Raw genomic sequence first — 13,957 nt, 5'->3', positions numbered from 1 at the left:
GAGAATCTCCCAGTAGACCACCCACAATAAAAGCGCTGCAGAACTAGATTTTCAGTCTATCCTGATAAAACCTGAAGCAGATTCTGCTTTTTCTCTCAAAATGTTTGTCATTTTGCTAAATTGTGTAAAATTGCAATGTTGTAAAAACAAGAAACTGCTAATTACCGTTCTAAAATAGGAGTTTTTTTTTAAATGCTTAGTTTATTGCTTATTGTCTAGGTTACCGACCACCTCTTCATGTTGTCAGAGGTAGCTGACCTGGGCAAGGAGCACACGCTTGCAAGGATACTCTGAATCTTTCCAGATCGCTGAATTGCTTCCGTCCCTCTGCTCTACTGTGATGCTGCAGAAGCAAACCTGCCTGACCAGTGCGGTGACCATCCAGCCTGGCCTGAACTATCAGGAGTGCACTGCTCGCCCAGCAAGCAGGAGGCAGGGAAGTGGTGCGCTTCTGAAATAGGGTCTTGAGATCCCACCTTTAAAAGGTCTAGTTCAAAGCTTGCAAGAAATATGCAGACCTGAAATAATTTTTATAATTTGTGGGGTCCCTTGACTTCCCCCTATCATAGAGGTCGAGAGCAAACGTTTGATATTAAAATGCCTGATTGTTTGTTCCTACAGGACATAAGACGCTGCCAGAGCAGTTTTGCAGCAGCTTATTTTCTTCCCGTGGCATAAAACATGCACGATCGACTGATCAGTGAGTGTACTGAGGAATTAGGAGAATTACTATGGAATGAGGGGATTTAATGTTTTTGGATAATTTATAGTAAAGGATGGTCTACATAGATTAGGACAGCAGAAGTGAGGAACAGTCACAGAGATGACAGAAAAATTGAGGAACAGTCACAGAGATGACAGAAGTGAGGAACAGCCACAGAGATGACAGAAGAAATGAGGAACAGTCACAGAGATGACAGAAGAAGTGAGGAACAGTTACAGAGATGACAGAAGTGAGGAACAGTTACAGAGATGACAGAAGTGAGGAACAGTCACAGAGATGACAGAAGAAGTGAGGAACAGTTACAGAGATGACAGAAGTGAGGAACAGTTACAGAGATGACAGAAGTGAGGAACAGTCACAGAGATGACAGAAGAAGTGAGGAACAGTTACAGAGATGACAGAAGTGAGGAACAGTTACAGAGATGACAGAAGTGAGGAACAGTCACAGAGATGACAGAAGTGAGGAACAGTTACAGAGATGACAGAAGTGAGGAACAGTTACAGAGATAACAGAAGTGAGGAACAGTCACAGAGATGACAGAAGAAGTGAGGAACAGTCACAGATGACAGAAGTGAGGAACAGTCACAGAGATGACAAGTGAGGAACAGTTACAGAGATGACAGAAGAAGTGAGGAACAGTTACAGAGATGACAGAAGAAGTGAACAGTCACAGAGATGACAGAAGAAGTGAGGAACAGTCACAGAGATGACAGAAGAAGTGAGGAACAGTTACAGAGATGACAGAAGTGAGGAACAGTCACAGAGATGACAGAAGTGAGGAACAGTCACAGAGATGACAGAAGTGAGGAACAGTCACAGAGATGACAGAACAAGTCAGGAACAGTCACAGAGATTACAGAAAAATTGAGGAACAGTCACAGAGATGACAGAAGTGAGGAACAGCCACAGAGATGACAGAAGAAATGAGGAACAGTCACAGAGATGACAGAAGTAGGGAACAGTCACAGAATGGACAGAAGTAGGGAACAGCCACAGAGATGACAGAAGAAATGAGGAACAGTCACAGAGATGACAGAAGAAGTGAGGAACAGCCACAGAGATGACAGAAGAAGTGAGGAACAGTCACAGAGATGACAGAAGTGAGGAATAGTTACAGAGATGACAGAAGTGAGGAACAGTCACAGAGATGACAGAAGAAGTGAGGAACAGTTACAGAGATGACAGAAGTGAGGAACAGTTACAGAGATGACAGAAGTGAGGAACAGTCACAGAGATGACAGAAGAAGTGAGGAACAGTTACAGAGATGACAGAAGTGAGGAACAGTCACAGAGATGACAGAAGTGAGGAACAGTCACAGAGATGACAGAAGAAGTGAGGAACAGTTAGAGATGACAGAAGTGAGGAACAGTTACAGAGATGACAGAAGAAGTGAGGAACAGTCACAGAGATGACAGAAGAAGTGAGGAACAGTCACAGAGATGACAGAAGAAGTGAGGAACAGTTACAGAGATGACAGAAGAAGTGAGGAACAGTTACAGAGATGACAGAAGAAGTGAGGAACAGTCACAGAGATGACAGAAGAAGTGAGGAACAGTCAGAGATGACAGAAGAAGTGAGGAACAGTTACAGAGGTGACAGAAGTGAGGAACAGTCACAGAGATGACAGAAGTGAGGAACAGTCAGAGATGACAGAACAAGTGAGGAACAGTCACAGAGATGACAGAAGTGAGGAACAGTCAGAGATGACAGAAAAATTGAGGAACAGTCACAGAGATGACAGAAGTGAGGAACAGCCACAGAGATGACAGAAGAAGTGAGGAACAGTTACAGAGATGACAGAAGTGAGGAACAGTTACAGAGATGACAGAAGTGAGGAACAGTCACAGAGATGACAGAAGAAGTGAGGAACAGTCACAGAGATGACAGAAGAAGTGAGGAACAGTCACAGAGATGACAAGAAGTGAGGAACAGTTACAGAGATGACAGAAGAAGTGAGGAACAGTCACAGAGATGACAGAAGAAGTGAGGAACAGTCACAGAGATGACAAGAAGTGAGGAACAGTCACAGAGATGACAGAAGAAGTGAGGAACAGTCACAGATGACAGAAGAAGTGAGGAACAGTCACAGAGATGACAGAAGAAGTGAGGAACAGTTACAGAGATGACAGAAGTGAGGAACAGTCACAGAGATGACAGAAGTGAGGAACAGTCACAGAGATGACAGAACAAGTGAGGAACAGTCACAGAGATGACAGAAGTGAGGAACAGTCACAGAGATGACAACAAGTGAGGAACAGTCACAGAGATGACAGAAGAAGTGAGGAACAGTTACAGAGATGACAGAAGTGAGGAACAGTCACAGAGATGACAGAAGAGGTGAGGAACAGTTGCAGAGATGACAAGTGAGGAACAGTCACGGAGATGACAGAAGAAGTGAGGAACAGCCACAGAGATGACAGAAGTGAGGAACAGTCACAGAGATGACAGAAGTGAGGAACAGTCACAGAGATGACAGAAGAGGTGAGGAACAGTTGCAGAGATGACAAGTGAGGAACAGCCACAGATGATATAAGAAGTGGGGAACAGTCACAGAAGTCAGCAACAGCCATAGGGACTGGTGAATTGTGTACAAAATAAAAAAGCGTACATCCTGCTCCCCACCATTAAAGATTTTAGACATTTTTTTTTACATCTCTGTGGACTGTTTGGAAGCCCTACACTAGATGTAATAATGGTGTGCTCCAGGGGGTATAAAGAATGTGAAGCAGGAGCAGCAAAGTCTATCATAGGGAGTGCACCTGTGATACATCCGGCGCAGTTTCAGCCCCTGTGATCTAGTTTTGCCTTGTCTTTGGACAGTATTGATAAATCTGCCCCAATGTGTTTCTGGTAGGACTAGATGAGGATCATTAGGCTGTGTTCACATTACCACATTGTGGCTGATGGGATGCTTTAAACCCAGTGGCATACAGATTGGCGTAGTTTGCCATGAGGTGCGAATGTGCGCGCACACTAATTTTATTTCAAGGTGGTCAAAACGACAATCAGTACAGGAAACGCTCCTCCTTCTGGGAGGTTTTTGGAGAAGTTTTTCATTTCCTGAAACCGTTTTGGAAGAGATTTTTTTTTCCCTGGATGTTCTTTTACAGCCTTCTGATTGGACAGTGCCTAGTGTGGAGCAGATTCCATCAGGAGACCTGATTTATAAAACCTTAAGTGGAAAACTCCCAAACGACTGAACATAGGAACATAGTGGTTTTATGGCAGAGTCTTTGAAGCTTTCTTTGAGCAATATTTTTTTGGGGAATGGACCCGTTCTAGAATCTCCATATACACAGAGCCTTCATGACTCCGCTTTCTGAATCTGTAAAGGTGATACAAGCAATCTTCATGCAAATATTGCACAGATCTGCCATTCAGATGTCTGAGAAAGTTGGGTTGCAGCTTCTTTGTGGTAGCATTGATATCAGCTATCAATCTTTCCCAGCATCAAATAATAACTGGATTACATTTCAAACCAAAGAGGAAGATGGAAGGAAAACATCCATACATGATGATGACTTGTTTGTTTGTATTTCAGAGGATACAATGTATCAAAGAGCAACCTGAGAAGAAGGAAGGTGTAATAATGTGGCCATAATACATGTTACCGTCTCCTCCACCCACCTGTCACCCTCATCCTCTCCCCTGAACCTGGTCCTCCTCCTCCTCTGCTACCTGTCAGCATCTCCCTCCTCCTCTGCTCCCACCTCCTCCCTCTCCCTGTTCAGGGCTGAGCATCTCAGAGACAGAATGGCGGAGAGAGAAAAGGCAAACACTACCCCAGCTGGCTCCTCTCCATTTCTGGGGCTGCACCTGGCATCACCCCCACATTTCAGGTACGTTTTATGGCTGTGAGCTCTCAGATCTGCTCTCCCAGAGGGGGGAGGGGAAGGGTGCTGCTTATTCTGCAAATACCTCCTGTGCTCAGTCTCCTGTGTGCACTGCCCCTATGCAATGGAAATAGAAATGTTATCATTATCTATCATCTATCCAATATGTCCTGAGGACCTATGTTTATAGCTCAGCATCAGGCCCTTATCTATTTGGGTGTGGTGTGTGTGTGTATATATATTATGTGTATACATATATATTATGTATATATGTATATATATATATATATATATATATATATATAGTATTTTTCCTGGGGTCCTGGGGGGTGGAGATGGGGGTAGTTTACATGCACATCTGCAGCAGAGAAGGGGTTAAACCAATCTGGTTGGTGTAACATTGCATCCTGTATATTCCAATTGTAGATTAACAGGTGTGGGAGGGGGCAGCAGGCGGCAAAATCCATAGGGAAGTGAGGTCACCGGAGGTTAGAGTGCCCCCCTACACATAGATTTGGGGGAGCAGTAGAGTCTGGGGGGGGGGGGTTGATGCACAGGCTCCACCCCTTAGAATTTGGAATGTTCATCTGTTACATTGTTGTCATTGACCCACATAGATCACTATTGTTCTATTGTTATTGATGTTGCTGTAGAATTTTTGCTCCATTAGTGATTTTTTTTTACACAATATGGGGGGACCTTGGGGGTCTCCTGTACAGAAGCAGTAATTGTGATGGTAATTATTTCCTAGGCTGTCATGTGCCCTTCAAGCTTTATTTTCCAGCTGTGATATCACTGCCATTAATATGGCACCAGCTCTCAGGATTGGAGAGTAGTCCCCTCACTCTCTGGTTGAATGATGTAAGCCTTTGGGATCTGGGGTGAGCTGGAACTAGTAGTTCCCCCCCCCCCTTCCTACATTATAGCTGTGTGTTGTGGGTCCCAACATGTTCAGACATGATTTGCTGGAACTGGTAATTCCAACATGCATTCATTCTGCTGTGTGTATTCTGTAGTCATAAGTCGCCTGGCCTATTCTGGGACTTGTAGTTCTACCCAAGCTTTAGAGACACAGAATTTCTTTCCTGTTGCTTCTATGGCGCAAACATATTCCGCAGCAATGTAGCTGCCTTGTCGCTGATTAGTTTCTTATGTTGCGGATCTCGATGTGTTTGGATATCACATTAGGTGCTGGGACTTGTAGTTCTACTGTGTCTAAAGACCCACTCAATCAAAATGTCTACATGGTATTTCTGTCTCCTGTTTAATATGTCTCTTATGTCATTTGTTGCCAGTAATAGCCTTACATTGCTCTGTGGTTATGCTGGGACATGTAGTTCTACCTATGCTGCTCCAATAGTTAACAGATCGCTGGTACTTTTAGTTCTACTTTGAATGATCTGATGGTTCATCAGTCTGCTCTGTTTTATGTGTCTCATATAGTTTAGATCTCATAACTTTAGATTGCTCTGATGTTATGCTGGGTCTTGTAGTTCCACCCATGCTTCTGTAATTTATCACAGCTTGTTGGTACTTGTAGTCCTACACCAACCAACTTATTACGTGGTGCATCTGTTTTATGTGTCTCATATATATTATATGCAATCATTAATAACCTTAGATTACTTTGATGTTATGCTGGAACTTGTAGTTACATCCAAACTGATGAACTGCAGAATGCGTGGTTCATTATGGCTGCTGTCTCCACTAATGTCTCACATCTGTTACAGACTTATTAGTTAAGAAGGGACAATTAATGCTAGCATGGTCTGGCACAGAATCCTGTGACTTGTAGTTCTACCCAGTTTGAAGACCCATGGTAGATTCTCTCCAGCTGTGTTGTGTGCTGGGGCAGTGTCCATGCCCTGGTGCGGCAGTGGATGGTACCAGCTCCTGGTATGAGGGCGCCTGCGGCTCTGTGCTGTCACCAGGGCTCTGATGATCGCTTCCTTGCTGGATGAATGCATTTCACTAGCTGTTACTGCAGCCTGACTGGATCCAGCAATGGAGCAATTAAACGAGTCTGTGATAATGACCAGCAGCTCCGGCAGGACATAATGATCCCGGCAGAACCTCGTCCTGGGGGGTCACAGGAGGAAGGGGAGAGGGCGATGCTGCTCCCTGGACCCTGTAATACCACTGACTTGTATTAGTCTCTGCCACATGAGGCCCCAAAGCAAGAAACACATGCGCGGACCCCCATCAAGCCTACAATGGCCCAGACTGATGGCAGTGAGGGACAGTCAGGGAGGAGGCACTTGGACTGCCTTCTAATCCAGCTTTACCTTTACACAGAACCTATCGGGGTGGACACATCATTGGCGCAACCTGGGCAGCCGCACAAGGGCCCAAGAGGTAAGGGGGCCACATGCAGGTGGAATTGCGCATTATGGTGAGCGATTAGGCTACAAAGGGCCCATATACTGTTCTTGCAGAGGGGCCTTTTTCTGTCTGTGTCTGCCAGTGGTACCTATGGAATCAGCCCGCCAACGTATGGCCAAGCAAACCTGTCGTAGACCGGATACCTCTATGGTGGTCCTTACATAGTTGCCCCTAAATCCTATGCTCCAATGTGCGACCACGTCCAGGGAGCACTAACAGAGAAAAGGAGCCCCCCAAAGTAAAAAAAAATTACAATGGGTTGTTCCCTTTAGGATTAGAGAATATGGGACTATGGCTGAGGATGGGGGGGGATAAGGACCACCCATTAGGACCGACCTAAGATGATACCCATTCAGCACAGGCTCCATAGACACCGCAGGGTCTGCACCAGTGGTGCATGTTACTAGGAGGGGGCTCACAATCACAATGGATCCCCCATCATGGTGGTTTGGCATGCGTTTCCTCCTCCTGCAGCCGATCGGTACATGTTCACGGCATCCGGTATCCAAATGTTTGCAAATGTAGTGGTTGGAAATGCACCATGCAAATAGGACTGAAATGTACATTTCCATTTGCAGATTTGGCACATTTAACCTCTGAAGGTTGTAGATCAATTAACGGCTTTATCACAAGGGTTAAACAGCCAGGATCAGAGTTTCTCCGATCCTTTTTTCACAGCTTCCTCCTGCATGTGATTTTTCTCCCCAATCTGAGTCACATAGATCCTGTAATCTTTTCTCAGCCTGTTCAGGTAGGAGATGAGTGGTGGCCGGAGAGATCTACTACTGCCTATCCTCCCAAGGATCTGACAGGTTAAACCAAGGGGCGGACAGGGGCCCAACAGGTAAGGGGCCCATCTTCACCTCCAAAGTGGGTGGAATTGTGCACTATGATGATCTATTGGACTGCAAAGGGCTCATATTCTATTCTTGCACAGGGGCCCTCTCCTGTCTGTGTCCACCAGTGGTTGAAACTGAACCATTTCAGCTGTTGAGTCGTCAGTATGCCGATTGTTCACATTTCCAACAGTATTATAAAAAAAAAAAGGCTGCTTTTTCCAAAAACAGCGCCACCCCTGTCCACAGGTTGTGTTTGCAATTGCAGCTCAGTCCCATGCATTTCAATGGAGCTGAGCTTCATTACCAGCCGCAACCTGTAGACAGGGGTGGCGCTGTTTATATTAGAAAGCAGCAATGTTCATCTAATCCTGGAAAAGCCCTGAAATTCTAGTTTTACTCTGTTATTTTAGTTCTATCCGCTTCATATTTGCATTTTGTCCGTACTCGTTGATTACACCATTAGTACTGAGACATCAGCAAGGAAGATTAAATTAGTTGTCTCTGCTGCGTGGGAGGAATAACTAATAGATAGCGATGTGTTTGTGTCTTACAGAGGATATTAGGGTAATAATGGATCTGTATATTAGGCGGTGGGGGAGGGGCAGTTGTCCATTTTACTTACGGTAGTTTGTGTCCTGAAATATTGACCCGGACTAATGGGTTAATGGGTCCACGCTCAGTCTATAAACCGAGAAAGAACAACACCCTTAAAAATATCTTTAATTGACCATATTAAAAATAAGATATATAAATAATAACCAACACCAAAAAAAGCCAAGATTTAAAAGGGTGAGCCTAGGAAACCGGTTGGGACTTTAAGTGGACATAAGTGCAATAGGTTTACTAGTGCTACACTTTACCTTGTGCAATATTTTTTGCAATTAGTCTTTTTTTAGCCTGACCAAGTGTTTGTGGTTGTGTGTATGGTGTTGGGATTTGGGCATGGGCCAACTAGGGCCAGAAGGGACAGCTGACGCGGAGTGGGGGCGCCATGTCGAACTTAGGGTGCCAACCTCCACTGCCAGGAAGGTACAGTCCATTAGGAAGTAATTTGTGATAAAGTCAGGATTGCCTTCCCCTTACTAGGTCTTCCTGGCGCTTTTTTGTGCTGTACTATTACCCCGCTCTGATCTTGGGGGTTTTTTGGTGTTGGTTATTATTTATATATCTTATTTTTAATATGGTCAATTAAAGATATTTTTAAGGGTGTTGTTCTTTTTTGGTTTATAGATTGAGTATACCCCTATATTATTCGTTTTTGTTTTTTTGTCCACGCTCAGTCCCATGTTCCTGCAGAGCCCAGGTCTTGCAGCCCCATAGGGTGCATCTGAACCAGACCAGCGCCCCTTTAACTCTCCTTGCATCGCACGTGGATTTTGGCTCCCATTCTGTGCTGCATTTACATACAATCCGCATCCCGGGTGGTTTTCACCCTTTACATGCAACAGAGAATTTCCATGTATATCTTTGGCTCCAAGATATCAGATGCATAAAAAAAAAAATAGCCGCAGATTTATTTCTATAAGTTCCACCCAGAAAATGGAAGTTTTGCTGCTGATCAGGTAGTAATCATGTGACAGATCGGCATCAGTAATTCATCGTAGGTGAACATCCCCTAATGGTGGATTCATGCGGGCGGTAATTTTACACCGCTTACAAATCCTCTGGAAACTCCTCATTCCTTATGTGTTGGTTTTGATACAAATTTGCAGAAATCCACTGGAATCTGCCCCATTTTTTCCAAGAAAACCTGCAACAAAGTCAGCATGTAAAGGGATACAATGTCGGCCTGTGCCATTGCAACGCTGTTACATTTTTCTTTTTTTAATTCTGCTGTTCTGTTGATGTCGGAGTTTGTGCTCTGACGGGAGAGGAATCGTCGCCTGCAGCGGTGTTTTTCTTGATTTTTTTATCCAGACAGTGTGAATGCTATAGACATGAGATGTGAGCATTGCTCGCAGTAGATTACCTCTCCAGAGGACGAATATTGAGTGACCTACTTTGAGTAGGAAGCAATGAGGAGATGTAGCGATCCAATATCTAGCAGCCGAGAGGTCCCCGACTTCTCCATTTAGATGTTTTCTAAGAATCATGAAAAAAAATGTATCTAAAGCAGCACCGGGCCCTGACGGCAGCGGGCTCCTGTGCAAGAAGTGCCTATGGGCCCCCATTGTGCACCTCATACTAATGGTAAGGAGAAGGCTCAAATCTGTGGACATGTCACACAGCCTATACTGCCTCTCTCCCTGTTTGCAGGCTCTCTGTAAAGTTCAGAAACCTCATCAGTCACAAATAAACTGAATAGTATAATATATTATAAGGGGAGGAGGGAGATGGAGCTGCAGCTTCTCACTTCACCACTTCTTTTCAAAAAGGAAAATAAGAAACTCTGTAATATCTCTCTCCAATGAAATCTGCTTCCTTCTCCACTTATGAGCCACTTCTTAACTCATCATCTGCTCTAAACTACAGCTAAAATCCATCTTTATCAAAATTAAAAGTGATCGCCAGCTCACTGAGGGATTAGTTTACAGCTGCTCATTGCAGTCTAAAGGAATGGGGAGGGAGGAGTAGTGAGAGGTAGAGACTTGTGCTGCTACTTTCTAGTGTTTTATATCATTCTAGTGCTGGATTCACTTTTAAACTGCTCAATACTTCTGTAAAATGCCCTCCAAGTGGCTGAAGCCATCAGATAATTGTTTTATCTTACCCATTTGATGGATTCTCAGCTACACTGCTCAATACTGCTGAGTAAAGTCCTGCATGGTGCTGCTTTTTAGTAAGCATTATATCTCACCCAAGAACTGGATTCACAGCTACACTACTCAGTTCTTCTGCCCTTTGTGCTGCTGCTTCTGACTGTGCTACATAATGACAGGAGATCAGGAACCCTTCATGCCTATGTGTGCTGTGTATTGGAGACATTGTAGCAGCTCTTCTTACTTCCACTTTCGCAGAGACAACTTAAATTTAGAGAAGGGTCTGCAGTTGGGAAGAGATATAATGTACACACATATTATTATTATTTATATAGCACCATTAATTCCATGGTCCTGTACGTGAGAAAGGGGTTACATACAGAGTTATAGATATCGTTTACAGTAAACAAATTTGTGATGGCAGACTGGTACAGAAAGGAGAGGACCCTGTCCTTGTGGACTTACATTCTACGGGATAATGGGGAAGAGACAGAAGGTCGGGGGCGCAGCAGTTCTGGTGTTGGTGAGGTGGCAGCTCTGGTGGTGGTGAGGCGGCAGCTCTGGGGGTGGTGAGGTGGCAGCTCGGTGGTGGTGAGGCGGCAGCTCTGGTGGTTGGTGAGGCGGCAGCTCTGGTGGTTGGTGAGGCGGCAGCTCTGGTGGTTGGTGAGGCGGCAGCTCGGGTGGTTGGTGAGGCGGCAGCTCGGGTGGTTGGTGAGGCGACAGCTCTGGTGGTTGGTGAGGCGGCAGCTCTGGGGGTGGTGAGGCTGCAGCTCTGGTGGTTGGTGAGGCGGCAGCTCGGGCGGTTGGTGAGGCGGCAGCTCGGGCGGTTGGTGAGGCGGCAGCTCGGGCGGTTGGTGAGGCGGCAGCTCTGGTGGTGGTGAGGCAGCAGCACAGGTGGTTGGGGACGCACCAGCTTGGATGGTGGTGAGGCGGCAGAATGGTTATTGCGGGCTGTAAGCTTTCCTGAAGAAATGGGTTTTCAGGTTCCGTCTGAAGGATCCGAGGGTGGTGGATAATCGGACGTGTTGAGGCGTGGAATTCCAGAGGATGGGGGATATTCGGGAGAAATCTTGGAGGCGATTGGATGAGGAGCGAATAAGTGTGGAGGAGAGAAGGAGGTCTTGGGAGGATCAAAAATTACGTGAGGGAAGATATTGGGAGATTAGTTCAGAGATATAGGGAGGGGACAGGTTGTGGATGGCTTTGTAGATCAGTGTTAGTAGTTTGATCTGGATTCGTTGGGGAATTGGGAGCCAGTGGAGGGATTTGCAGAGGGGAGAAGCAGGGGAGTAGTGAGGAGAGAGGTGGATTAGGCGGGCAGCAGAGTTGAGGACAGACGGGAGCGGTGCAAGGGAGTTAGCGGGGAGGCCGCAGAGGAGGGTGTTGCAGTAGTTGAGGCGGCAGATGATGAAGGCATGCACCAGAGTTTTAGTAGATCGAGGGCAGGGGAAGGGACTGATTCTGGCAATGTTTTTGAGTTGGAGGAGACAGGAGGTGGCAAGAGTTTGGACGTGTGGTTTGAAAGACAGGGCAGAGTCGAGAGTTACCCCGAGGCAGCGGATTTCAGGTGCGGGAGAGAGCGTGATGCTGCTGTTTACCATAATAGATAGATCAGGTAGGGGGGATACGCGAGATGGGGGAAAGATGATGAGTTCAATTTTGTCTACATTGAGTTTTAGGAAGCGAGAGGTGAAGAAGGAGGATATGGCTGATAGACACTCCAGGATTCTGGAAAGCAGAGAGGTGACATCTGGGCCAGAGAGGTAGATCTGAGTGTCGTCCGCATGCAGGTGGTACTGGAAGCCATGGGACTTTGAGTTGTCCTAGGCCAAGGGTATGTATAAATGGAAAAAAGTAGGGACCCCAGGACAGAGTCTTGAGGGACACCAACAGAGAGAGGGCGGGATGAGGCGGTAGTGTGGGAGTGGGAAACGTTGAATGTGTGGTTGGAAAGGTATGAGGCAATCCAGGACAGGGCAAGGTCTTTGATGCCAAGGGAAGAAAGAATCTATAGCAGTAGGCAGTGATCGACTGTGTCGAAGGCAGAGGATAGGTCGAAAAGGAGGAGAATGGAGAACTGTCTGTTAGCTTTGGCTGTGACTAAGTCATTAGTAAATTTTGTCAGGGCAGTTTTGGTGGAGTGGGGGGGGGGCAGAAGCCAGATTGGAGGTTGTCAAGGAGAGAGTTAGATGAGAGGTGGGAGGAAAGTTGAGCATGGACATGCTGCTCAAGGAGTTTTGAAGCAAACGGGAGCAGTGATATGGGACGGTAGCTGGGCATAGCAGTTGGGTCAAGGTTAGTTTTTTTGAGGATGGGTGTGATGGTGGCATGTTTGAAGGCAGAGGAGAAGGTACCAGAAGATAGCGATAGGTTGAAGAGATGGGTTAGGGCTGGAATGAGCATGTTAGTGAGGTTGGGGAGCAGGTGGGAAGAGATGGGGTCAAGTGCACAAGTGGTGAGGTGCGATTTGTAAAAGAGGTGAGTAAGCTCTCCTTCAGTGATGTTGGAGAGGGAGGTTATTGGGGAAGGGCAGAGGTCTGGTATATAGATTGGTTGGGCAAGTGGAACAGTAAAGGTTTGCCTTGTTTGGTCGATCTTCTTTTTTGAAGTAGGTGGCAAAGTCCTCAGAAGAGATGAAGGGAGTTGGAGGTGGCAGTGGGGGGCGGAGGAGGGAGGTAAATATGCTGAACAGTTGTTTTCGGTTGTAGGATAATGAAGATACAAGGTTTGTGAAATAGGTCTGTTTAGCCGAGGTGAGGGCTAATTTGAAGGTGAGTGTAGCTTGTTTGAAAGCAGTGAAGTCGTCTGGCAGGCGTATTTTCTTCAAACGCCCCTCCGCGACCCTGGATGCTTGTCGAAGTTTTTTTGGTGAGATTGTTGTGCCAGGGTTGCCTATTGATTTGTCACACTTTGCCATGCATGAGAGGGGCGACGGAGTCTATGGCTGATGTGAGGATAGCGTTATATACATATGACAGCTTATTCTGAATATTTACCTGAAATAACGGGTTCACTCTAAGCTTTATTTTCATAGTAATTAAAACCCCCTTTAAATCATAAATGGACACATTGTTCTATACGGCCGCACAGGATACTTCAAATTCTGACATACCGTAACTCAGTTTTCCTGTGTGACCAGTCCATGGCGTTACACGATCACCTTTCCTTTTATCCATTATCCTCCATTGCCCGATCGTCTATGTTGTGGTTTACAGGAAAGTAAATTACTTCTTTATAAGAAGCCACTTTAGGAGACTGGAGAACATTCTCCTCCAGAGGGACTGAAAAAATGGTGTTACTCATTTCCAGAGCTTTCTGTTTAACACTGCGGCTTTTAGGAAAGCTGTTAACACCGAGGAAGATACATTGTTCCTCATCTACCTGCAGGAAGACATGGGAGGTGGAGAGATACAACAGAAGGATGAGCAATAGATACGTAGTGATACAGCGATGACCATAAATAATCTGCTGCAATATT

At 45.7% G+C, this 13,957-nt stretch overlaps 1 protein-coding gene across 2 annotated transcripts in view; it reads left to right on the top strand.

The window, feature by feature from the left end:
- Positions 1–4,457: 4,457 nt before the first annotated feature.
- MAPK8IP1 (mitogen-activated protein kinase 8 interacting protein 1) overlaps positions 4,458–13,957 on the top strand; it is a 67,378-nt gene continuing 57,878 nt past the window's right edge. For both annotated transcript variants that reach the window (XM_069740256.1, XM_069740255.1), the window contains exon 1: positions 4,458–4,565. In XM_069740256.1, coding sequence (XP_069596357.1) covers positions 4,480–4,565 — 86 coding nt within the window. In that variant the 5' untranslated portion in view covers positions 4,458–4,479. The remainder of the gene's footprint in view (positions 4,566–13,957) is intronic.

Source organism: Ranitomeya imitator, chromosome 9 (genome assembly GCF_032444005.1).
Source record: "Ranitomeya imitator isolate aRanImi1 chromosome 9, aRanImi1.pri, whole genome shotgun sequence".
NCBI classification, from domain to species: Eukaryota; Metazoa; Chordata; class Amphibia; order Anura; family Dendrobatidae; genus Ranitomeya; species Ranitomeya imitator.
The sequence above is the reverse complement of the archived record's forward strand: the minus strand, read 5'-3'. Positions and strand labels throughout refer to the sequence as shown.